The 25,171-nt window shown below is 44.7% G+C and overlaps 1 protein-coding gene across 3 annotated transcripts in view; it reads right to left on the reverse strand.

Annotated features, from left to right (window-relative positions):
- Positions 1 to 512: 512 nt before the first annotated feature.
- The window catches only part of SH3GL1 (SH3 domain containing GRB2 like 1, endophilin A2), an 82,815-nt gene continuing 58,156 nt past the window's right edge, over positions 513 to 25,171 (reverse strand). The window contains exons 2-10 of one of the 3 annotated variants that reach the window (XM_026688866.2): positions 23,478 to 23,546; positions 19,947 to 20,019; positions 17,574 to 17,717; positions 13,788 to 13,921; positions 12,275 to 12,433; positions 10,039 to 10,142; positions 9,597 to 9,724; positions 7,288 to 7,344; positions 513 to 3,675 (exon numbers count right to left, since the gene is read on the reverse strand). In XM_026688866.2, the coding sequence (XP_026544651.1) occupies positions 3,476 to 3,675; positions 7,288 to 7,344; positions 9,597 to 9,724; positions 10,039 to 10,142; positions 12,275 to 12,433; positions 13,788 to 13,921; positions 17,574 to 17,717; positions 19,947 to 20,019; positions 23,478 to 23,546 (1,068 nt within the window). In that variant the 3' untranslated portion in view covers positions 513 to 3,475. The remainder of the gene's footprint in view (positions 3,676 to 7,287; positions 7,345 to 9,596; positions 9,725 to 10,038; positions 10,143 to 12,274; positions 12,434 to 13,787; positions 13,922 to 17,573; positions 17,718 to 19,946; positions 20,020 to 23,477; positions 23,547 to 25,171) is intronic. The other 2 variants (XM_026688867.2, XM_026688868.2) reach the window with 2 other exon arrangements.

A 25,171-nucleotide genomic window follows, 5' to 3' on the forward strand; every position in this document is an offset into this window, starting at 1 on the left:
GTTTCATGACCCTACTAGGTAACGTCACCATTGCTAGAAGGGAATGTGAGCTTTGCTGTTCGTTTACATACTAATGGCTTGCCGCTGCCAACTCGAACAAGCAAGCAATAAACTGCCTACTCAAGCAACTACAAAATAAACAATATTCTCACCAACACTGACAGCACAATTCAATTGTATATAAACAAATCCCACTCTCCCTTCTAGCACTGATGATGTTACCTAGTTGGGTAATGAAATGCCTGCAAGTAAACCACCAAACTCAGGGAGCACCAAGGACCCCATAGTCGTCCTCCTCTCTGCAAACCCTTCTGGCATTGATGATGTTACCTAGTTGGGTAATGAAACGTCTCCAAGAAAAGCACCAAACTCAGAGAGCACCAAGGACCCCACAACTGATAAGTTATTGGTGAATGCAATTGATGAGGAGCGGGGTTTCTCTTCTAGAAGATTTGCTAGAGCAAAAGGACTAGAGAGGAGCTCTTTAGGCCTCAAATAAGTCGGAACGCCGCTTTCAACCGTTTAATACTTTTCGTTTTTATTTTCAAGGATACAAGTTTTATTTTCTTTAATTCCAGAACAAAAATAAATGCATAAACAAGAAAAAGGTTGGTTGGTTTTTTCCCCCCCAATAAAATTGTCCAGACTAAGAAAATACAAAGGACAGTTTTCACTCCATCTGAAGGAAGAGATGCCAGCACGCAGCCACGACGTTCAAACGGATTAGATATTTACAAAATGCTTATTTTTTTTCTCCCCCCTTGTCCCACTCCCAGTTCGGTGTTAAGATATTTTTTGTTTTTTCTTCAAGCGGTCCTGATAGGGAGTCGAAGATGGGCAGAGGGATAACAGAAGGCAGAGAATAAATGTGAAGAGAGGAATTTACAAGACTGGTTAAAAAAAAAATAGGAGAAAAAAAAACAAAACAGTATGAGGAGGCAGTTGTACGGAGATTACACCGAGTTAAGAGGGAAGGGAATAAAAAAATATAGAAGCAATTTAAACAGTTAAACGGGCTTCTCCAAACTTGGGCCATTTTAAGGCTCGTGGATTTCAACTCCCAGAATTCCTCGGGCAGCCATGTTTGATTTGAAGGACAAGATGGCTTCCTCCGCTTGGGCGAAGGAGGTGGAGTACAAAGATCCCTCTCTAGGATTTCCATCCTGTAGGATGAATTAGGGGTCCAGGCACCCCACAAGTCTATGGCCCCCATGGTTGGACGATGGATCTTCATGTCCCAGAACTGTAGAGAGGCCGGTGCCACTTATGGACTGAGCTCTCCATGCTGGCTGGGGAATTCTGGGAGTTGAAGTCCACGAGTCTTCCAAGGGCCCAAGCTTGGAGACCCCCTGAACAAGACCCTTAGCCCTGCTAGACGCACTCTTGAGGCTAATTTTTGACACAAAATAAATCCATGTATACGTTCAGGACTACGCAGCCACGTTAACTGGTCCAGGGGTGGAGAAGGCAGAAGAAATATAGCTGGAATTGATAATGCCGGGAAGCCAGGAAGAATGATCCCATATAAAGAACTGGTTTTATTGATTTCTCTGCAACCCCCAACCCACCTGCCTCCCCCATTAAATTCCTCTCTCCCAAAGCTGGCGCCAACACTGGCCCATCCCTTAGTGAGCTGGGTTCAAATTTCTACAAAGGATAAAAGCTCTTTTTTGGGAAGAGAGGCAGGGGGGAACATTCATTGTTTAATCAGGAAATGAGAAAATTCAAATACAACCCTTCCCTCACAGCTGCAAACCCACCAACCCTTTCAAAAATGGGGGGGGGGGCTGGATGAAAAGGACCAGGGACGACTCCCACTCCCCCAAAGTAAGTGCCTTTAGAAAAAATTGCGGGGAGCCACTGGGTTTGTGGGTGGGTGGGAGCCCAGCTTTCGCAACCCACCCTATTCACCCCACAGCCACAACCCTCTGGAAGGAAACGTAGAAAAACTAGCCTCTGTGGAATTTAGCCCAGCTGCCCGCAGCGAGAAAGGACAAAAACCACGTTTCAATTGCCAGGAGAGTGAAAAAGTGGGGAATATATTTCCTCCCCCCCCAGATAATCTGGTAGGATGTAGGTCCCAGGGAGAAAGGAATAGTCTCCCAGTTTAATCCTGAATTTTTAAGGCAGTGTTTTTCAAGCTTGGCCCCTTTAAGAAAGGTGGACTACAATTCCCAGAATTCCCTAGCTAGGGAATTCTGGGAATTGAAGTCCAGCCCTTTTAAAGTGGCCACGGTTGAGAAACACTAATTCAAGGCCTCCAAGTCAGCCCCAGCTTTCTCTTCAAGCCACGGATGCAGGCCCCTTTTTTGCCGTGGGGGCTCAAGCCCCTCCGTTACCCACAAGCCCCCAGTTTCTTTGGCAGAAGCTGGGACAGGCCCCCAAAGTGCTTCCTGTTTTTTTGTTTTTGTCTGTAGTGTAGGCAGATTCGTTGAGGGGTTAACCTGAGCAGCTCAAAAGACAGGAAGCAGAGAACAGATGCACCCACTGAGGATCTAATGCGGGGCCCTTCAAGATGGCGGCGGGTGGTGGAAAGGTTTTGAGATGGCTTCCTCTACTTGCGTGAAGGAGGTGGGGTGTGTGTTAAGTTTGCATCTTGTGGAACCCAATTATGGACCCAGGCATCCCATAAGTCTCTGGTCCCATGGTTGGAAGGCGGATCTTCCCGACCCAGGGACTGTAGAGGTTGGTGTTCTACAAAAAATGTGGTCCAAGTTGGGCCATCAAGACTCAAAACACTGAAAGAAACTTCAGATCCAAGTCCTTCCGATCGCCCACCATTTTGGACACTCGAATGACAATTCCAGGAAATCGATTGGTGATTTCTGGGCATGGTGGCCAGACCTATGTGGGAAGGCCATTGGTGGTCAACCTGCTTCAGCAGAAGCTCAAGAAGAACTTGGACAAGGAGAAGGGCCCTGGTGGTGGTGGAGGAGCCCATCCTGTGGAAAGGCAGACGGTGGGTTTTCTTATCAAAGGTGACGCAAGGCTTGGAGTTAGCACAAACAAACACACACACACACAGAACACACAATCCCCATTGACCTCAACTCTCTACACCAGCCACCATTTTCTTTGGTGGTCCTGGAGATGTTCTGAAACCCACGAGGAGGACCCAACTGAACCAGTATGGAGAAGAGAGCACCTTACACCCAACGGAAGCAGTTTTACGGCCTTTTTGTGCTTCTTAGAACGCCCCCATCCCATCACACCCCAAAGGGGTCTAGCCGCCCGGCTTGACTACCGCCTCCGGGACCGGCCCTTGGCACCCTTCCCCCCCCCAAAAAAAAACCTTCCCACCCCCAACCCCGAAGGGGGGAAAATTAGTGTCAGGTAGACCCTCTCATCCCTGGAATGTAAAGAAGGAACAACTCCATCCCTGGCCGTTGCGTTGGTCAGCCGGGAAGGGAGGAAGAGGAGGAGGAGAAGGAGGGAGGAGGATGGAAGAACCACGGAGAAAGGCCGCCAGCCATTTTCACTGAGGTAGTGGAACGAGGACCTCCACGTAGTTGAGAGGGAAGAAGCCCGACTGGCCGTGGATCATGCCCTCGTACCAATTCTCGTCGATTTGGTTGGTCAGCGTGATGATATCGCCTTCTTTGAAGCCCAGCTCGCCCTCGTTCTCCGGCTCGAAGTCGTACAGCGCCTTGCAGCACGGCTGGTCCAGGTGTGGGGCTGGAGGGTTGGTGTGGGGTGGGGGGGGGAAGAGGAAAGGAGGAGAGGTTAGCCGACAGGTGCCCTTCAATCCACCAGCTTCCATCGACATCCCCAACCACAGCGACAAGCCGTTGGCTGTCAAAGCGCACGGAATGCTGGGACTTGTAGTTCAATGGGGGGGAGGAGAAAGACTCATAGTTCAACTACAAGGATGCCCTTGACTGCATCACAAGGGTGCAATTCATGGGGAGGGAGGGAGGGAGGGAGGGAGGGAGGGAGGGAAGGAAGGAAGGAAGGAAGGAAGGAAGGAAGGAAGGAAGGAAGGAAGGAAGGAAAAGAGGGAGGGAGGAGAAAGAAAGGGAAGGAGGGAAGAAAAAGGGAGGGAAGAAGGAAGGAAAGAGAAAGAAAGGGAGGGAGGAAAGGAAGAAAGGGAGGGAAGAAGGAAGGAAGGAGAAAGAAAGGAGGAAAGAAATGAAGGAAGGAAAGAAGAAAAAGAAAGAAAGAAAAAGAAAGGAAAGGAAAGGAAGAAAGAAAGGAAAGGAAGAAAGAAAGAAAGAAAGAAAGAAAGAAAGAAAGGAAAGAAAGAAAGGAAGGAAGGAAGGAAGGAAGGAAGGAAGGAAGGAAGGAAGGAAGGAAGGAAAGAAAGAAAGAAAGAAAGAAAGAAAGAAAGTCAGTCAGTCAGTCAGTCAGTCTGGACTGGCTGACAAGGGTGGAAACCGTTAGCTGTCAAAGCACATGGAATGATGGGAATTGTAGTTCAGTAGGGAAATAGACTTGTAGTTCAATGAATGAATGCCCTTGACTGGCTCACAAAGGTGGAAGCCATTAATCTGTCAAAGCGCATGGAATGCTGGGACTTGGAGTTCAATAGGGAAATGGACTCCTAGTTCAACTACAAGGGTACCCTTGATTGGCTCACAAAGGTGCAAGACATGTGGTCTTTGGCTTTCAAAAGTGCATGGAATGCTGGGAATTGTAGTACGAGAAATGAGAATAGAGCCTCATTCAACTTGATTGGCTCACAAGGGTGGAAAGCGCATGGAAAGCTGGGACTTGGGAGAGTTCAATGAACGGGAGGAGTATCACTGCCTGGCAAGGATGGAAGACACATGGCCTTTGAATCTCCAAGCACAAGGCATGCTGGGTCTTGTAGTTCAGTGAACAGGAGGAGCTCCACTCAACCTCCCTCAACTGGAGATATATATGTGATCTTTGACTGTCAAAGAGCATGGAATGCTGGGACTTGTAATCCAACGAACAGGAACAGCACCACTCAACCGCCTTTGACTTGCTCTCAAGGGTGGAAAAGTGGCTGTCAAAGGGCCTGGAACGCTGGGACTTGTAGTCCAACAAATGATAGTAGTAGTACTACGATACTCAACCACCCTTGATTGGCTCACCAGGATGGAGACATGGGGCCTTTTGTCTGTCGATGTGCATAGAATGCTGGGACTTGTAGTCCAACAAATGGAAGCAACACCATTCAACTCCCCCCTTTGTGGTTGAAAGCCTGCCCTCTATGGGCAGAGATGGTCTTGAACAAGAGCCTCTAAACATGGCAACTTGTGGACTTCCACTCCCAGAATTCCACTCCCAAGGCTAGTTGAGGAATTCTGGGAGTTGAAGTCCACAAGTCTTAGAGTTGCCGAAGTTTGGTGACCCCTGCTCTAAATCAGTTGCTGGCCAATATGTCATAAGTCATTCAGCATTCTTGCAGTATCTGGGAGTGATGGATGATTTAAGAAGTATGAAATATAATTGAATGAACGAATGTATGAATAAATAACTAAATAAATAATGGTTGATTTAAGATATATGAAATATCATTGAATTGAGTGAATGAATGTATAAATAAATGGGTGATTTAAGAAATTTGAAACATACTTGAATGAATGTATGAATAAATAACTCAATAAAAGATGGTTGATTTCAGATCTATGAAATATAATGGAATGAGTGAATGAATGTAAGAATGTATGAATAAATAAATAAATGATGGGTGATTTAAGAAATCTGAAACACACTTGAATGAATGAATGAATGAATGAATGAATGAATGAGTGATTTAAGAAGTAGGAAATATAATTGAATGAATGAATGATGGGTGATTTAAGAAGTATGCTTGAATGAATGAATGAATGAATGAATGAATGAATGAATGAATGAATGAATGAATGAATGAATGAATGAATAAATGGGTGATTTAAGAAGTAGGAAATATAATTGAATGAATGAATGATGGGTGATTTAAGAAGTATGCTTGAATGAATGAATGAATGAATGAATGAATGAATGAATGAATGAATGAAAATGAAAAATGCTCGATTCTGCTGGCAGGCCATGTCCCTGAACAAAAGAAACTAAACAACATTTCCCAGCTCCCCATGACCTAGGGCCACCCTAAAATGCTCCTAGCCATGGATCATGTGCAGGAAAATAAACCAAGTTCCGAGAAGAACCTAACTGTTCCACCCTGTGCTACGGTTCTCTCTGGAGTGCCTCTGCTGTGGCCATAAGCAGGGGTGGGATTCATCCAGTTCGGACCAGTTTGAGCGGACCGGATGTTAAATTTGCATCTGGTTTGCCGAACCAGTCGTTACACCAACCGGCTGGCCCTGCCCCCCCTGCCCCCCCTGCCTCTCCCAGGAGTTTTGAATGCAGGTGAGGTTCTGGGAGGGCGAAAAACAAGCAGAACCGGAAGTTCCGGAAGTCCGGGAAATGGGCCTGTTTCCGGCTTCTGGAGGCCCTCTGGACAGAGGTGAGGATTCAAATTTTTTTCACAACTGGTTCTCTGGGTGTGGCTTAGTTGGTGGGCGTGGCTTGGTAAGTCATGTGACTGGCTGGGTGTGGCCAACTCAACATCCCTCACATCGAGACACGCATCTCCTCGCCTGGCCTCTCGTGAGTGTGGGGATGCTGCGACAGTCGTAAGTGTGAAAAAGGGTCATAAGTCACTTTCTTCGGTGCCACTGTAACTCCACACAAGCAAAGGACCAGCAAAGGAAGGGGGAAAAAACTCCAGAGGGGTTCCAGAGACAGGAAGTCTAGTCCTGCCAAGAATGTAATAAGGGTTAACGGAGAGGCAGTTTCTGTAAGCAACACCAGAATGTTTCCTTCCTGCCTTCCTTACAGGATTAGGCCAGTAAAAATTTCTTCTAACAACCGTTCTCCGAACTGCTCAGAATGTTAACAACCGGTTCTAGCGAATAGGTGCGAACCTGTAGAATCCCACCCCTGCCTCCGGAACCCGGACCATTTTTGCCCTCCTGGAGACCCAAGGGAAGCGTCCGAATTCTGGGGAAGGCGAAAAATACCTGAACCGGAAGTTCTGGTAGGCCACGCCCATCCAGCAACTGGGCAGAGAACTGGTTGCTGGGTTTTTTTGAATCCAACCCCTGGCCATAAGGACTAGAAACCGGAGTCCTTTCGAGGCCCCGAGCATTAGCTAAGACCTATGGACACACAACCGCAGCACACAGAAAGCCGCAGCTCCGGGTCATGTAGCAGGGAATGGGACCACGGAGAAGGGGGGAATCGAGGGAGGCGGTCACATGCATCCATGCTTGAAAGGGGGAAGGGGAGAATAGGGGAAAGCCGAAATTTTGAGGGGGGGGGGGGAAAAGCACTCACAAAATATCCTGCTGGGGGTCCGGGATGGCTTTTCGGATCGGAAGGAAGAGGAAGCTGCTTGCAAAAAAAAGGGAAACAAACAAACATGGAATAGTAACAAAATAAAACAAAACAAAAACAACATGCTCGCTCCCTCGCAGCCGTTCTGACACAAAAGACCTGCGCAGGCGACAACTCGAAACACACGAGGTAGTCCTCGACTTACAGACATTCGTTTAGTGACCGTTCAGACTGAAAACGGCACACACACACACAAAAAGACACGCTTAGAACCGCGTTTTACACTTGCAAATTTCAACTTCGTACAGGTCATGCCGGCATGTTGCTCCTAATAAATCTTTTGAAGTTTTTTTTTTGTTTTTTTTTTGAAGCTTGGCTCGAGGCGTATGATTTCATTCGGGGCGATCGCCGGAATCCTGACATATGACTTAGGGTCATGTGATCCAAATCAGGATGCTTGGCAACTGGCTCATATTTATGACGTTCCTGGGGGGGGGGTCTCCTTTGCGACCTTCTGACGAGCAAAGTCAACGGGGAAGCCGGGTTAAACTTAACCACCGTGTTACTCGCTTAACCACTGCAGCTTAATGACCGCGGCGAGAAAGGTCGTAAAATTGGGGTGGGGGTGGAGAAGTTGCTTGACGACTGTCTTGCTTAGCAACGGAGGCTTTGGGGGCTTGCGGTCGTAAGTCGAGGACTGCCTTGCCTAGGGGAAGAGAGGAATGCTGCTCCGTGGGGCGAGGCGGAAAAGCAGAAACAGCAATGGTGCCTTAGGAGGGCTGAGGGCGAACCTAAGGAATCCCTCCCATTCCCCCATAAACGGGAAGATCCCAGTAACCTGGGAAATTTTGCAAGAATTGGGCCTGCTGTCGTATGTCAAGGACTCCCTTTTACATTATTTTTTCCTGCCTTAAAAAACAGGCAAAATATTTCAGCGATAAAATGGACTGCTGAAAATGGGAAAAAAAGATAAATTCTGCTTGGGACGGGGTTGAGGTGGTCAGGTTCTCCGTCTCTCCCTCCCCCTTTCAATTAATTTGGGGATAACCTTGAGGGGCACCTGGAGATTATCTAGCCTGACGTCTTGCTCAAGACAAGGGACTTCAGGGACAGAAATTCCGTATGTCTTTATGCCGGGCAGATGGTTTTATTTTTTTTTAACGTTTATCCCACCTCTATTATGATTAGAAGTAATTCAAGGTAGCGAACATACCTAATGCTCCATGGCACAAACAATCTTGCGAGGTGGATTGGGCTGAGAGAGAGTGGCTGGCCCAAAGTCACCCAGTCAGCTCTCATGTCTAAGGCGGGACTAGAATTCACCATCTCCTAGTGATTGGCCAGCAATCGCCCAGCCGGCTTTTTTCCTTAAGGTGGGACTAGAACTCCCAGTCTCCTGGTGATTGGCCCAAAGTCACCCAGCCGCCTTTCCTGCCTAAGGCGGGACTAGAACTCACCATCTCCCGGTGATTGGCCCAAAGTCACCCAGCCAGCTTTCCTGCCTAAGGCGGGACTAGAACTCCCAGTCTCCTGGTGATTGGCCTGCCTAAAACTAGAACTCACCATCACCCAGGCCCAAAGCCCCAGCGCTTTCCTGCCTAAGGCAGGACTAGAACTCACCATCTCCCGGTGATTGGCCCAAAGTCACCCAGCCAGCTTTCCTGCCTAAGGCGGGACTAGAACTCCCAGTCTCCTGGTGATTGGCCCAAAATCACCCAGCCGGCTTTCATGCCTAAGGCGGGACTAGAACTCCCAGTCTACAGGTGATTGGCCCAAAATCACCCAGCTGGCTTTCGTGCTAAGGAGGGACTAGAACTCCCAGTCTATAGGTGATTGGCCAAAGTCACCCAGCTGGTTTTCACCTCTAAGGCAGAACTAGAACTCACTATATCCTGGTGATTAGCCTCAAGTCACCCAGTCAGCTTTCCTGCTTAAGGCAGGACTAGAACTCACCTTCTCCTGGTTTCTAATCCTGTGCCTTCCCCACTGGACCAATCTAGCTCAAATGCTCCTGTGGTTAAAACTGAACCTCGACATCCACATGGATCTCTTGGAGGAGGAAGAGCAGTAAACCAACTTTGCTTTTCACAGCACAACCTCCAATTCACAGGTGCTCCCCCAGAAGTGCAGGGGAGCCCCCCAAACCCCAGGCTTTTAAGGACCAGACCAGTAGCGTCTATCATTCAAAACGGGTTCCCGCTAAGCTCGAAAGGCAATTCGCAAAATGGGATAAACACACCCACGCGCTATTTTAAAATCCATTTTAGTCATTGCGGCGAGCTTTCGGTCAGTGTCCGGCCAGCCCTTACCGGAGACTTTGGGCGCTGGGTTGCAGGAAAATCCGCCGTTGGACTGATCCAAGGTCTCTCCGAATTCGTAAGATTCCCTGGGCTTCGGTTTATATTCTCGCTTGGGGCGTGAAGAAGCATCTCGCACCCTGGAAACCGGAGGGAAAAGAACCACAACAGACTGTCAGTCGGAATACCAGAATATTTTATCACATGGGATTCGTTTTACAAATGATTGGACAATAAAGGCAATAATTAAAAGCTGGAAGAATACCACTATATAAAAGTAAATATTTGTTGTGGTCTGCCAGCGGTCAGCGGAGCTGGCGGCAGACTCGGAGGGTGAGGAGGTTGGGGAGGGACATGGGCCAGTCCTGGAGTCTGGGGAAGGCTTGGACGAGGGCACCTTACACCTGTAAGTTGAGAAAGCCTAGCCCCACCCTGTCCCCAGTCCCCAGCTGACCTGCGTTTCAGCTTCTCGGCCAACTCGTCCAGAATCTGCACGGCTTGTTTGTGGTAGTCGAGTTGTGCATCCACCAGAGCAGAAAGCTGGCTGACTTGCTCGATCTGTAGCCAAGATAAAGGAGGATTCCAATCACGGTTTGTTGAACTAGCCACAATGATCTTTCCACCTTTGCTGCACCACTGTCGTGCCCCTGTTGGAATCTGATTCCGAGGGGGAGGTCGAGCAGCTGACAGGGAGTGGGAGTGTGGAAGAAACTGGGGAAGGGTACAGTCCGGCTGGGCATTCAAAGGAAGACCCAGGACCACCCCCTCTTCATCCTAGGGCACGCAGGGAGGAACGCAGAAGGGAGCAACGTGGGTTGCGTGGTTTAGGGGGGAGGAAAAGGCCCTGATCCCCTTTCATTAGCTGCAGCTGGGAAGACTGTTTAAAAGGGCAAACTGCGCACCGCAAAGTTGCTGGAAGCAAAGCGTGAAATTATTCTGGTTTGTCAAGTCTTATCTGAATTCTGGCGTCCTCCCAACTGTGTGTGTTCCGTTATTTTTTGACGTCCGCAATTCCTTATCCTGCCCTGTCTCGTTAATTGCTGCGGCGTGGTTTGTGTTGTTTTTTTTATTTTATAATTTATATGTACTTTGAGTTCGGGCAGAATATCTTCCCTTTAAAAATTGTTCTTGGGAGAGTATTTTTCTCCAGCCGATGATAACTGGACATTGGGGGGCCAAGTTGGAGGTATTAAAGGGACTTTCCCTACTTTTGTGACTTTGTTGCTTTTGTGCCACGCCCCGGGTCATCACAACCCACCTTTAATCCTTTCCAAACGGGACTGGGGCATTTAGTGTTCACAGATACCAGAAGAAGGTCAATGTAAAGGTTCCCCTCGCACATGGCGTGCTAGTCGTTCCCGGCTCTAGGGGGCGGTGCTCCTCCCCGTTACAAAGCCAAAGAAGAGCCAGTGCTGTCCGAAGACGTCTCTGTGGTCACGTGGCCGGCATGACTAAACGCTGAAGGCGCACGGAACGCTGTTCCCTTCCCACCAAAGGGGTCCCTGTTTTTCTACTTGCATTTTTTTTTTTAACGTGCTTTCGAACTGCTAGGTTGGGAGAAGCTGGGACAATTCACAGGAGCTCGCTCCGTTACGCGGTGCTAGAGATTCGAACTGTCAAACTGCTGGCCTTTCTGGTCGACAAGGGCAGCGTCTTAGCCACTGAGCCACTGTTGATACCAGAATAGGAGTATCCTAATTAAGAGCTTCCCCCCCCCTCCTCCTCCCCCGTTTAGGCCTGACTTTAGCGTAGGAGTGTCCAATCGTGGCAACCTTAGATTCTGTGGACTTCAGCTCCCAGAATTCCCTAGCCTGGGAATTCTAAGGATAGAATGGAATGGAATGGAATGGAATACAATAGAATAGAATAGAAAATATGGAATGGAATGGAAGGTCTATTTTGTGCGTGCTGACGATTAATCCCCAGAAGACACGAAAATTTTGGCTGTAAATTTTGTTGGTTGAACTAAATTTGCATTTACAGGTAGTCTTTCGGCTTACGACCACAACTGAGCCCAAAATGTATTAAAATAAATTGGTTTTTTTATTTTTCTTACAAGTATCTATCTCATGTATTCGAAACGATATTTATTCTTATACCTGTATCTTGTAAGCGATTGACAAATCAAATAAATACTAAACACTAAAATCTCCATTGCTGAGTGAAGTGAAGTCGTGAAGTGAACGTTGCCCCCATTTTATGACCTTTCTTGCCCCAGTGGTTAAGTGAATTGCTGTATTGGTTAAATTAGTAACATGGTGAAGTGAATCTGGCTTCCCCTTTGATTTTCGAATAGAACAACGGAGTTGGAAGGGACCTTGGAGGTCTTCTAGTCCAACCCTCTGCCTAGGCAGGAAACCCTACACCACTTCAGACCAATGGTTATCCAATCTCTTTCCTAAAAACTTCCAGTGTTGGAGAATTCACAACTTCTGGTGGCAAGCTGTTCCACGGGTTAATTGTCCTCACTGTCAGGACTGTCATTGTCCTTAGTTCTAAGTGGCTTCTCTCCTTGATTAGTTTCCCACCCGTTGAGATATTGGAACAAGGCTGGCTAGAGGAACTCTGGGAGTTGAAGTCCACAAGTCTTAAAGTTGGCAAGTTTTGAGGAGGCCTGGTCTAGGATTTTGACACGGGACAACTTGCACTTCAAACTCTTTCCCTTCTCGGTCTCAAGGCGCGCAACTTACGTCGGTCTCGAGAAGATTGTGCATGCTCGTCTCAGCCACTTCCTTGGACTCCTCAAACTTTTCCAGAGCTTGTCGCAACTCTTCGTCGGGAATTTTCCCTTGGCGTTTCTTTTTGTAGTCGAAGTCCAAACGTCGCCCTTCTAGCTTTTTCAGGTGGTGCTTTTGGGGGGGGGGGAGGAGGAAAGGAGGAGAAAAAGAGGAGTAAATGGTTAAAAAAACAACAAAAAAACAGTAGAGATGGGATACGCTCAGCTTTTCCAAGTTAAAACTACTTTCGAATGGAAATTCTTCCCCCCAATTAAAACGCTGATTAAATTGGAGAATATTCTCCTGCAGTGAGCTGGATCGGTTTGTGCAACGAAACGACTCTGCAAATGAGGTCATTTTGTTCAAGTAATTACATCTGCATGATATTGTGTAAGTCATAAATTTACACAATGTTATACAAATACAGGTAGTCCACGACTTGCAGTCACAACTGAGTCATTTTTTTTTGTTGCTAAGCGAAATGAGGCCTTTGTTGAGTGAACTTTGCCTCATTTTACGCCCTTTCTTGCCCATGGTTATTAAGTGAATTGCCGCAGTTATTAAATTAGCGACACGGTTGTTAAGTGAATCAGGATTATTCCTTCGACTGTGCTTTTGTGACCGATGACCCTTTTTCACACTTACGACCATCGCTGCAACCCCTCCTTCCTTTCTTCCTTCCTTTCTTCCTTCCTTCTTTTCTTCCTACCTTCGTTCCTTTCTTTCCTTCCCTCCTTTCTTTCTGTCCTTTCCTTCCTTCCCTTCTTTCCTTACTTTCTTCCTACCTTCCTTCCTTCCCTCCTTTCCTTCCTTCCTTCCCTCCTTTCCTTCCTTCCTTCTTTCAATCCCAGGACACTGCAACTGTCATAAATAGGAGACAGTTCCCAAATGTCTTAATTTTGATCATGTGACCCTGGGGATGCAGCGATGGTCGTAAGTGTGAAAAAGGGTCATAAGTCGCTTTTTAAAAAAAGCCATAGTAACTTCAAACCAAATGAAATAATGTAAGTCAAGGACCCCCTGTACTGCAAATGCTCTCCATTGAATAATGGTGTCATGCAATAAACGCCTGTCAAAAGACGACGAACAGCTGACAGAGAGCAGGGGGCGTGGCTCCGTTGGCTGTGGAGGAAACTGGGGAAGGGCAAAGTCAGGCAATGTAATATAAAATTAAATCAGAATAGATTTTAATGCTTCTGACTAATCAATTCGGGATATAGATAGAACGACATAAACCAATAGGACGACCTAAACCAGAGCCAGTTTGTAAGGCCTTCCTGTAAATCAACCACGTCCCTTTTAAGACGGGTGGACTTCAACTCCCAGAATACCCCTGCCACCAATCCTGGCTGGGGTATTCTGGGAGTTGAAGTCCACCCATCTTAAAAGGGCTACGGTTGTGCCATCACGGTGGGACCCCACAAGATCTCTTATTCCCTTCAAGGACAAGGATAAAAAAAAAAAAAAAACCACCTCAGGAGATTACCTGGATCTCTTTCAAGTCCTTGTCGCACAAATTCTGAAGGGGATCGATGAAATTCTGCTTGACCTCGATGTCCAGAGAATCCTTCACTTCGGCCAGGCGCTTCATAGATTCGCCGGCGTCCAGCAGGGCGTCGCCTTTATCCGACGGGAGAAAAGAGCAGATCCGTTGGGAATTGGGAGGAGAAGGGAACAGGATCGACTGATCCTTATGAGCAACATTCACGCCTTAAGAGATTTCTGACCCGGCCTACGAACTATGAGGAGCACTGGAGACAAGCAGATAATCAGGGAAGGATTAATCTGGGATCCCTCTGGTCAGAAGGATCAGGAAGGATCTACGAGAAGATCTAAAGAAGAGATACACTGTTGGAAACACTGGATTAGATGATCTGAAAAATACTTTGCAACCTTTACATTCTAAGATTCTTTAAAAAAAAAGTCACACGTTATTTTGCCTAGACAGGAAATTAGGCCTTGAACAAGTTTGCTAGACCTAGATAAATATAATTATATATATATATCAAAAAGCAAAAAAGCCCTCATGCATCATCACATAATCTCCAGAACCATAAAGCTTACAAACTTGAAACTTGGCACATACGTTCTTCTTGGCTTCTAGGTGCTCACTAAGAAAGGATTTGTCAAAAAGACCATCAGAGCATTAGTATTTCCTATATTATTATTATTAACACACTCTGATGCTAAAGAGATCTACTCCCCCCTCCCCACCTGAAAAGAAATCTCTTCCAAAGGCAAAACACAAGCAGAGGAGAAGAGTTTCAGTTTCATAGCACCAAGCAGCTTTAGTACAGAACAATTGAGCTAAGCCACGCCCAGGCTCCTTGCTGTCTCTTTCTTGCTCACACAGCAAATACTGCTTCAGTTTCCAAACAGCCCTCAACTCTCTCACACACTGACAGGACGCTAGCCAGATGAATACAGATGGATGTTGGTGGGCAGAGGCAGAATTTTATTTTCCTCCCCCAAAACTAAGCCCGACCACATAGTTATCCAGTGAGTTCTGCATAAGGAGAAGTCAAGAGAAGAAGAATGGGCCTATATATAATAATCTCTCTTCTCCACAACGGATGATTCTAGTTTTTCTTTTCTCCCATTTTCCTCGGCTGATATTTATAAATGAATTAAAAAATCGTGATTTAAAACAGACCCAGACAATCGGAGTTCCACAAAAGCCCTTTGGCTGCGACTCTGGAAGCCCTCCAAAGTGGCCATGAAATTGTAAAGTGTTGAACCACTTAAGGAATCACCCTACTAACCGCAGTTCAAATTACAATTTAATGCATATCTCATTCATTATTTTAAATGCAACCCAATGCCATTTTTGTTCATCCCCAGCCCCTTATCCTGGGCCTATTTTGGGGGGGCCGGGGGGGGGGAATATTGTCCTTAGCACATCGTTCCAAAATTCGATATGCTTCTGAAAGTCCCACCACATCTGGACAACATCAGCTGACCTGGCACCAACAAGCCCTGTGGAAGCCAGCAACACAGGCTGGAATGTCTCACTATTTTGCAGAAGGTATCCAAGTGTTACAGGCCAGGATTCACAGTGTGTCTCTTCGACTGAAACCAGCTTTTAAGTACGCTTGGAAGGCGTTTCTCAAAGCAAGCAAGGAAGGAGGGAGGGAAAACAGAGAAAGGAAGAAAGGAAAATAGAGAAACAAAGGAAGAGGGAGGGAAAATAGTGAAAGAAAGGAAGGAGGGAGGGAGGGAAAATAGTGAAAGGAAGGAAGGAAGGAGGGAGGGAGGAAAAATAGAGAAAGAAAGGAAGTAGGGAGAGAGGGAAAATAGAGAAAGGAAGGGAGGGAGAGGAGGAAAATAGAAAAAAGGGAGAGAGGGAAGAAGGAAGGAGAGAAAGAAGTGAGTAAGGGAGCAAGGAAGAAAGGGAAGGAGGAAGAGAGTGAAAGAGGTAGAGGTGATAGCCCTTTGAGCACTGTATGAAATGACATTTCACTTTAATATACAGTATGATGATTAGTGTACATCCAAAGTGACAATAAAGTTATTCTATCTTTAACCACTGAGCCATTGCACCTCCTATATAAATATATTTTATCTCTCTCTCTCCCTCCCTCTCTCTCTCTCTTATCTATCTATCTATCTATCTATCTATCTATCTATCTATCTATCTATCTATCTAATCTTTCTATCCATCTTTATCTATCTGTCTATCTATCTATCTATCTATCTATCTATCTATCTATCTATCTATCTATCTAATCTTTCTATCCATCTTTATCTATCTGTCTATCATCTATCTATCATATCTTTCATATCTATCTAATCTATCTATCATATCTATCAATCATATCTATCTATCTATCTATCTATCTATCTATCTATCTATCTATCTATCTATCTATCTATCTATCTATCTATCTATCTATCTATCTATCTATCTATCTATCTATCTATCTATCTATCTATCTATCTATCTATCTATCTATCTATCTATCTATCTATCTATCTATCTATCTATCATCTATCTATCTATTATCTATCTATCTATCTATCTATCTATCTATCTATCTATCTATCTATCTATCTATCTATCTATCTATCTATCTATCTATCTATCTATCTATCTATCTATCTATTATCTATCTATCTATCTATCTATCTATCTATCTATCTATCTATCTATCTATCTATCTACCGTGTTTCTCCAACAATACGGCCTCCACCAATAGGAAGCCCCACTATGTTTTATTGGCATAAAATCAAATTAAGCCCCTCCCCCCAAATTAAGGCCCATATTAAACATGCGAAATGGGGGGGGGAATGGCGGTGGGGGGGGGGGCTTGCCGTTAGGAAGTACTTTTGTTGCATGCCCGGATATGGTGCTGCCTGCATTGGTGGGGCACTTCATATCGGGAGACCTTCTGCCACCGTTGCTTTCCCTTCTCCCCATAATGCCACGGCGTTAGAGCAACGCCACGGCGTTTGGCGCAGCCATGCGTGGCCAGCCAGGGCTCCTCCCTGCAACCGGAGCCCTGCGGAGACACTCGGCTTCAGGCGCTCCTGTCGCCGCCTTCCCTTTGCCTTCGAAGGTAAAGCGAATTATTTCAAAAATGACACCCTACTACAACAAAGACTCCCCTGCCCGAGAGGGCAGCCCAACCCCACATGGGGAGGCGAATCTCCTGGGGCCGCGGCGCAGGATCGGCCCACCTCGGGAGAAGTGCCCAGCTGCCATCCCTGCCCTGGCGCCGGGCAGAGCGCGAAGAGCTTCGCCTGGGGCACCCAGCGCAGCTGACAGGCGGGCCCTCCTGCCCGGCGGCAGAGCTCTCACCAAGGGAGCGAGAGCCTCCCCGCCAGGCCCTCCACTCATCCCGCCAGGGCCGCGGTGGAGCCGTGCGGGCTGGGCAAAGCTGGGAAAGCGAGCCGTGGGTGCTGTCTGTCTGTCTGTCTGTCTGTCTGTCTGTCTGTCTCTATCATCTATCTATCTATCTATCTATCTATCATATCTATCTATCTATCTATCTATCTATCTATCTATCATATCTATCTATCTATCATATCTATCTATCATCTATCTATCTATCTATCTATCTATCTATCTATCTATCTATCTATCTATCTATCTATCTATCTATCTATCTATCTATCTATCTATCTATCTATCTATCTGGCTATCTGGCTATCTACCTGGCTATCTAATCTAGCTACAGTATCTACCTATATCATCCATCCATCTTTTTTTAAACCTAGAGGCCGGATGTAACTTTCCGCCAACCATTCCTTTCGCGGAGGGGCAGATGCTCACCGAAGTTGGAATCGTCGCCCAGCTCCTTGCCGTATCGCATCATGGACTCGCCCAGGAGGCCTTCGGATTGTGGATACCCTGGGTTCTTCACTTGCCCTCGGATCTTGGAAACCGTGTTCAGCATGGTCAGTTTCGCCCGGGATGCTGGCACAAGGGAAAGAAGGAAACGGCCATGGTTGAGTCCCCATTCTGCAGCCTTGCTCACAAAATACAATAGTCATAGGTCAGGGTTGAACCGTGGGGGTCCTTGATACTCTCTTGAGTTGGGTGGTTTTCTTGCCGACGTTTCAGTACCATACTAGGTAACATCATCCGTGGTAGAAGGGAGAGGGTCTTGAAGAGTGGGGTGTGTGTGAAGGAGCAGAAAAGGGGAGGAGGAACAACAGGGGAAGAAGAGGGAGGAAGAGGAGGAGGACTGTGGGGTCCCCTCTGAGCTAGATCATTATCTTGCAGACGTTTCATGACCCAACTAGGTAATGTCTTCAGTGCTATAAATAAGTGGGATTTGCAGGGAGGAGGAGGAGGAAGAGGAAAGGACTGTAGGGTCCTTGGTGCTCTCTGAGCTTGGTTGTTACCTTGCAGACGTTTCATGACCCAACTAAGTAACATCATCAGTGCTAGAAAGGAGTGGGATTTGTGGAGAAGGGAGGAGGCGGCACAGGAGAAGAAGGTGTTGGCGGAGGAGGAGGAGGAGGGGAGGACTGCAGACTCCCCGGTGCTCTCTGAGCTTGTTGGCTATCTTGCAGACGTTTCATGACCCAGCTAGGAAACGTCATCAGTCTTACAAGTGAGCCACAAGGATATAAAAATAAGAAGAAACCGTACTCCCTTCTACCACTGATGATACACAGATGGGTAATGAAACAACTGGAAGAAAACCAACAAGCTCAGAGGACATCAAGGCTTCTCTTCTTCTTCTTTTTTAAACAATAATTTTTTATTGTTTTCCACCACTACACATCTTAATTAATTTTTTCAACAGCTTTAACACGAACATATAGTATTATCTTACATTTCTATCGTCTATTCATATATATTAATACCTATTGCCTTTATTTACAATTACTATTATTATTCCTCTTTAACCCTTTTGTCTATCTGCATCTTACGTATCACTTTCTTGAGAATTCTCTTAATAAGTCATCCTTTCTCATTCTTATCTCTCTTTTCGGGTCACAGGTACCATCTATGCCAAACTGAGCAGGATTCCGATCCTTCTTTTTCTCTTATTTTTAGTGTGTGAGCATATCCATTTCAGCACAGTCTGCTATTTTTTTTTTTTTTTAAAATTAATTCCTCTGTTGGGGCCATACGCTCTTTCCACACTTGCGCATAAGTTATTCTGGCCGCTGTCAATATGTGTAAGATTTAAGTATTTTATCTATTTCGGATATTGTTTTTGAATTAACCCAAGTCAATAGAGTTCCGGTTTCACCTGATTTTCAGTTTTGAAAAAAATAAAAAATAAAAAAAATCACAGTTTGCCTTGCTGACTGGGGGAAAAAAAAAAGCATTATCCCGAAATATCACAGCATCTGGAAAGAGATTTCTGCTTTCCAAGGTAGGGAGCAGAAAATAAACTGGGTGTGAAGCTTGCCAATTCTTTTTTTTTGTGTGTGTGTTATTATTTTTAAAGGAAGGGGGAGGAGAGGGTGGAGAAATTTCTGAAGCCTTATGGCCAAGTTTGTAATGAATCCCTGGTGGGCTTACTTCACAAATGGGGCTGCAAAGCCTGCAGGAATGTAGGCTGGATCCAAGAAGTGACCACAGGTTACAAGAATCTGCCCCGCTGGCTGGATCAGCCCAGCCCTCCTCTTGGACCGCAGGGTGGAAATAGCCCAGAGAAGACCATCACCAATGCCTGGGATAGCCCACTGAACTGGAATTGGCCTTCTCTGTGTTCAGATGAACCATGGGTAGATCTTGACTTAGGAACATAACACAGGAAAGAAAGAAGGAAAAAAAAGGAAGGGAAGGAAGGAAGGAAGGGAGGGGGCAGGGGAGGGGATAAAAGAAGGGAGGAATGGGAGAAGGGAGGGAGAGAAGGAGAGAGGAGAGGGGAAAGAAGGAAGGAAGGAAGCAGAGGAGAGGGAAGATGGAAGGAAAGGGAAGGAAAGAACAAGGAGCGAGGGAAAAGGGAAGAAAGAAGGGAAGGGAAGAGAAAGGGGAGGTAAGAAGAAGAGACAAGGGAAGAGGGAAAAAAAGAAGGGAAGGGAAGGGAAAAGGAAAGGAAAGCATTTTTTCCCCTCGAGAGATAGCGAGACGTATTTCTATAGTTTCCATGGGGAACACGGCCCATGCAGCTTTTTCTCAACAAAAACCACAACAGAACGGGACAAACGAGGCTTGTGACCATGACGACACAACTCTCACCAGGGTTAGGCTGCAAGTATTCCGTGGTTCTAGCCAAGATTTCTGCAACAGCCTTGCTGGTAAGGTCCACTTTCTGCAGAAACAGAAGTTGTGAGTTGACCAAGTTAATAAAAATGTGGAAGTACAAGGGGGTGCATGTAGAGGTTCGGATTGTCCTCAAGCTACAACACTTCGTTCAGTAACCTTCGACTTAGAACTTAAAATAACTTTATTGTCACTTTGAATGTACACTAAATGGCATACATTAAAATGAAATTTTGTGGCCTACGGCTCTCAAAGGGCTGGAATAGAATAGAATAGAATAGAATAGAATAGAATAGAATAGAATAGAATAGAATAGAATAGAATAGAATAGAATAGAATAGAATAGAATAGAATAGAATAGAATAGAATGCAGGACAGAATAGAGTAAACAAAATAGAAAGTAGAATAGAATAGAATGTAGAATAGAGTAAATAGAATAGAATAGAACAGGATGTAGAGTAAATAATGTAGAATAGAATAGAATGTAGACTAGAATAGACTGTAGAGTAAATAGAATAGAATGTAGAATAGAATAGAATAGAATAGAATAGAATAGAATAGAATAGAATAGAAAAAAAAAGTTTAAGACTTGTGGATTTCAACTCCCAGAATTCCTGAGCTAACATGACTGGAGGAGGAATTCTGGGAGTTGAAGTCCACAAGTCTTAAAGCTGTCAAGTTTGAAGGCCCCTGTCTAACATGGGGGGGCCTTCAACATCAGCCATTTTAAGACTTGTGGCCTTCAACTCCCAGAATTCCTGAGCTAACATGACTGGAGGAGGAATTCTGGGAGTTGAAGTCCACAAGTCTTAAAGCTGTCAAGGGGTCTTCAACGTCGGCCATTTTAAGACTTGTGGAATTCAACTCCCAGAATTCCTGAGCTAACATGACTGGAGGAGGAATTCTGAGAACCGAAGTCCACAAGTCTTAAAGCTGTCAAGTTTGAAGACCCTTGCTATAAAAGGATGCAAATGACCAGCTGCCTGCAAGGAGTATAAATCCTTCCATTTTCCCAACATCCAGCCAGAGCTGAAGAAGCTTCTGGGATGAGAAGCGAAACGTCTTCAAAGAAAAAAACAAGAAAGTCCAGTTGCCTCTTGAAAAAAAACAAAAACACCTCTGGGACATGAATTATGGAATTATTCTACAGAGATTCTCTGGTTCCTGAGCAAACTGTATGAATTCTACCCAAAAGAGAAGAAGGCTGGGCACTGTTGTGTTTTTGAGCATGGTGCCAGGTGTATGGCGAAAGTGAAATATGCAGGTTGCTCACCTGAGAGCAAATAATTGTATTAGTGGCCACACCCAGCCTTGGAATGCCCTCCCTATCAGAACAATATTAGATATAATTGCATTGTATTTGCCAGGCCAAAGATGTTTTTATTCTGCCCAGAAGTTTCAATCTATTGAAATGTCTACCTATTGCAAACTTAAACGGCAATCTATCTCAAAATGACGTTGTGTAAGGCATTGCACACCAGAACAACTAGACACAAGCATAGTTTCCCCCCACCCCCATGCCATCACTCCGCTAAACAACAAATGCCCACGACACTGTCAAACTATTTACCAAGACTCCATTACTATTATTCTTCCCATCTTTCCCATTATCGATCTCCTTTATCTTCTTATGACTATAACTTTGTTGCTTGTATCTTCACAATTTATATTGTTTTACTTGGTTTCATAGTATGATTTATGTTGATTGCTAATTTAGTAACCTATGACTATCACTAAGAGTTGTATCATATGATTTGTGATTCGTGTATTTATGACTACTATGATCATGATTCATCACTTATATCTTTTGTGTACACTGAGAGCTTACGCACTGAAGACAAATTCCTTGTGTGTCTAATCACACTTGGCCAATAAAGAATTGAATTCTATTCTATTCTCTGTTCTATTCTATTCTATTTTCTATTCTCTATTCTATTGTATTTTCTATTCTATTCTATTTTCTATTCTCTATTCTATTCTATTTTATTTTCTATTCTATTCTCTATTGTATTCTCTATTCTATTCTCCTATTCTATATCTATTCTCCTATTCTGTTTTCTGTTCTGTTTTCTGTCCTGTTTTCTGTTCTATTTCTATCTCTATTTCTGTTCTCTATCCTATCCTATTCTCTGTTCCATTCTTATTCTATTGATATTTCTTGCTTTCAATATGTTAACTTTTAATGGGCAAGGAACAGGAGTTTGATTTCATTTCTTCTGAAAACTATTACAAGCCTGCGTGGAATTTTATATACTGGCATTCATCAACTTACAACTTCTTCATTTAGTGACCGTTCACAGTTACAACGGCAGTGAAAAAAGAGACCTGTGACCGTTGTTTTTTACACTTATGACTGTCGTAGCATACCCATGGTCACATGATCAAAATTCAGATGCTTCTGGTTCATACTTATGATGGTGGCAATGTTGCAGGATCATATGACCTCTTTTTACGACCTTCTGACAATGTGGAAAGCCAGATTCACTTAACAACCTTGTGGCTAACTTAACAACTTCAGCTAATTGACTTAACAGATAACAGATAATCAGAGTTGGAAGGGACCTTATAGGTCATCTAGTCCAACCACCCCGCCCAAGCGGGAGACCCTACACCATTTCTGACAAATGGCAGTCCAGTCTCTTCTTGAAAGTCTCAAGTGATGGCGCTCCCACAACTTCCAAAGGCAACTTCTGTTCCATTGGTTGATTGTTCTCACTGTCAGAAAGTTTCTCCTTATTTCCAGGTTGAATCTCTCCTTGTTCAGTTTCCATCCATTATTCCTTGTCTGGCCTTTAGATGCCTTGGAGAGAATAGCTTGACTCTTTCCACTCTGTGGCAGCCCCTCAAATATTGGAAGACTGCTATCATGTCTCCCCTGGTCCTTCTCTTCCCTAGACTAGCCAGGCCCAGTTCCTGCAATCATTCTTCATATGTTTTAGTCTCCAGTCCTGGAAATTGTTGAAAACTTAGTTCTTTTCCCAGGCCTTGGGATACGAACCTTGTAGGATTTTTAAAAACTGTTATGAATTGTTGCTTTTTGTGCATCCATGTTCTTTTTTCTATCATGACTGCTTCTTCCTTTTAAAGGGATAAGCTGCTCAGATTCGTGTGGAATTATGCGGCCTCTAAATTGCAGACTTGAATCGAAATTAAATTTAAAAAAAACATCCTTTCAAATTCCTATGTTTTTCTTCAGCCCGAAGGTAACTTGGACATTGGGGACAAAGTTGGAGATAATAAAGAGACTGTTATTGCTTATCTGACTGTGTTGACTTTGTGCCACATCCCTTTGGGTCATCACAATGAATGTCCAAACTTGGCAACTTTAAAACTTGTGGACTTCAACGCCTAGAATTCCCCAGGCAAGAGAATGACTTGGGGAATTCTGGGAGTTGAAGTCCACAAAGTCTTAAAAGTTGCCAAATTTGGAGACCCCTGATGTAGACACTGCCCATACCACACAAAACCATTTTTCCCATGCATTGTTAGTTGGTTATCCTTACACACCTTCTCCATTTCTTTGAAGTCTTCATCCAGCTTGGTTCCTTCCGCCCCGCCGACCTTCTCGCTGACCAGCTGTGAACAAACAAACAAACAAAAAAGATTATTATTTTTTTAAAAAAAGAGGAGCATTTACTTATTGCAAGTAGTTCTCATTTAGCAACCACCTCGGAGACTGACCGTTCATGGTTACAGCAGGGATGGGGGAAAATAATAACAACATAAATGACCTCTGTGATCATATTAAGAGCAACTGCGTTCTTTTCGCTGATGATGTAAAGCTGTTCAATACCACAGACAATACTGCTACCCTTCAAAAAGATCTTGACTATGTATCAGAATGGTCAAACAAATGGCAACTTCAAATCTCAACAAGTAAATGCTCTGTCCTACGTATTGGCAAAAAAATATATATCAGAAAATAAAATACAGGCTGAATAGTCAAGACCTTGTTGATGACCCAAGCTCTGTAAAGGACCTTGGAATACTCACCTCTAATGATCTAAGTGCTAGAGCCCACTGCAACTACATAGCCAAAAAGGCATTAAGAGTTGTTAACCTAATCCTACGTAGCTTTTTCTCTGGTAATATCACACTACTAACTAGAGCATACAAAACATTTGCTAGACCAATACTCGAATACAGCTCATCAGTCTGGAACCCACATTACGTATCTGATATTAGCACAATTGAGAAAGTCCAGAAATATTTCACAAGAAGAGTTCTCCACTCCTCTAATCGTTGTAGAATACCTTATGCCACCAGACTTGAAATTCTAGAACTAGAAAACCTTGAATTACGCCGTCTTCGGTCCGATCTAAGCATGGTATATAAAATCATACATTGCAATGTCCTACCTATCAATGAATACTTCAGCTTCAACCATAACAACACAAGAGCACACAATAGATACAAACTCAAGGTTAACTGCACCAAACTTGATTGCAGGAAATACGACTTCAGCAACAGAGTGGTCAATGTCTGGAATACTCTACCTGACTCTGTGGTTTCTTCCCCAAACCCCAAAAACTTTAACCTTAGACTGTCTACTATTGACCTCACCCCTTTCCTAAGAGGTCTGTAGGGGGCGTGCATAAGCGCACCAACGTGCCTACCGTCCCTGTCCTATTGTTTCTTTTATTTTTCTTTTATTTTTCTTATATGTACCCATTTCATGTATTCATAACTATGTATACACTTATACTTATTATCTTGTAAACAATTGACAAATCAAATAAATAAATAAATAAATAAACAAACAAACAAACTTTACGACCGATCCTTCAATTTGCAATTTTCATGGGCTGGCAAAGCAAACGACAGCTGAACGAAGACCGTGTGGAGAGGAGCAGTTTCACTTAGCGACTGCTTCGCTTAATGGGCCGTGTTGCTGATCCCAGTTGTGGCTGCTAAATGAAGACAGCCAGCACAGGAATGTATTTATTACAGGTACTTTTGAGACCACCTAATTCAATACCGCCCCGGGAGGCTTACGACAAATATAACAAACCGCAGTAACACTTTTAAATCTAAATGACCTCCCAATCAAAAGGATGCCAATCGTTTTATCTCAAGTACCTAATCAAAATGCACAATTGTACATCCTCCTTCTCATATACAGCTAGTCGTCGACTTATAACTGTTCATTTAGTGGCCAAAGTTACAACGGTGTCAGGATTCTGGCAGTTACCCCACTTAAA

Source organism: Notechis scutatus, chromosome 1 (genome assembly GCF_049901735.1).
Source record: "Notechis scutatus isolate UNSWTSFEM ecotype Mainland chromosome 1, rNotScu1.2, whole genome shotgun sequence".
Classification (NCBI taxonomy): Eukaryota; Metazoa; Chordata; class Lepidosauria; order Squamata; family Elapidae; genus Notechis; species Notechis scutatus.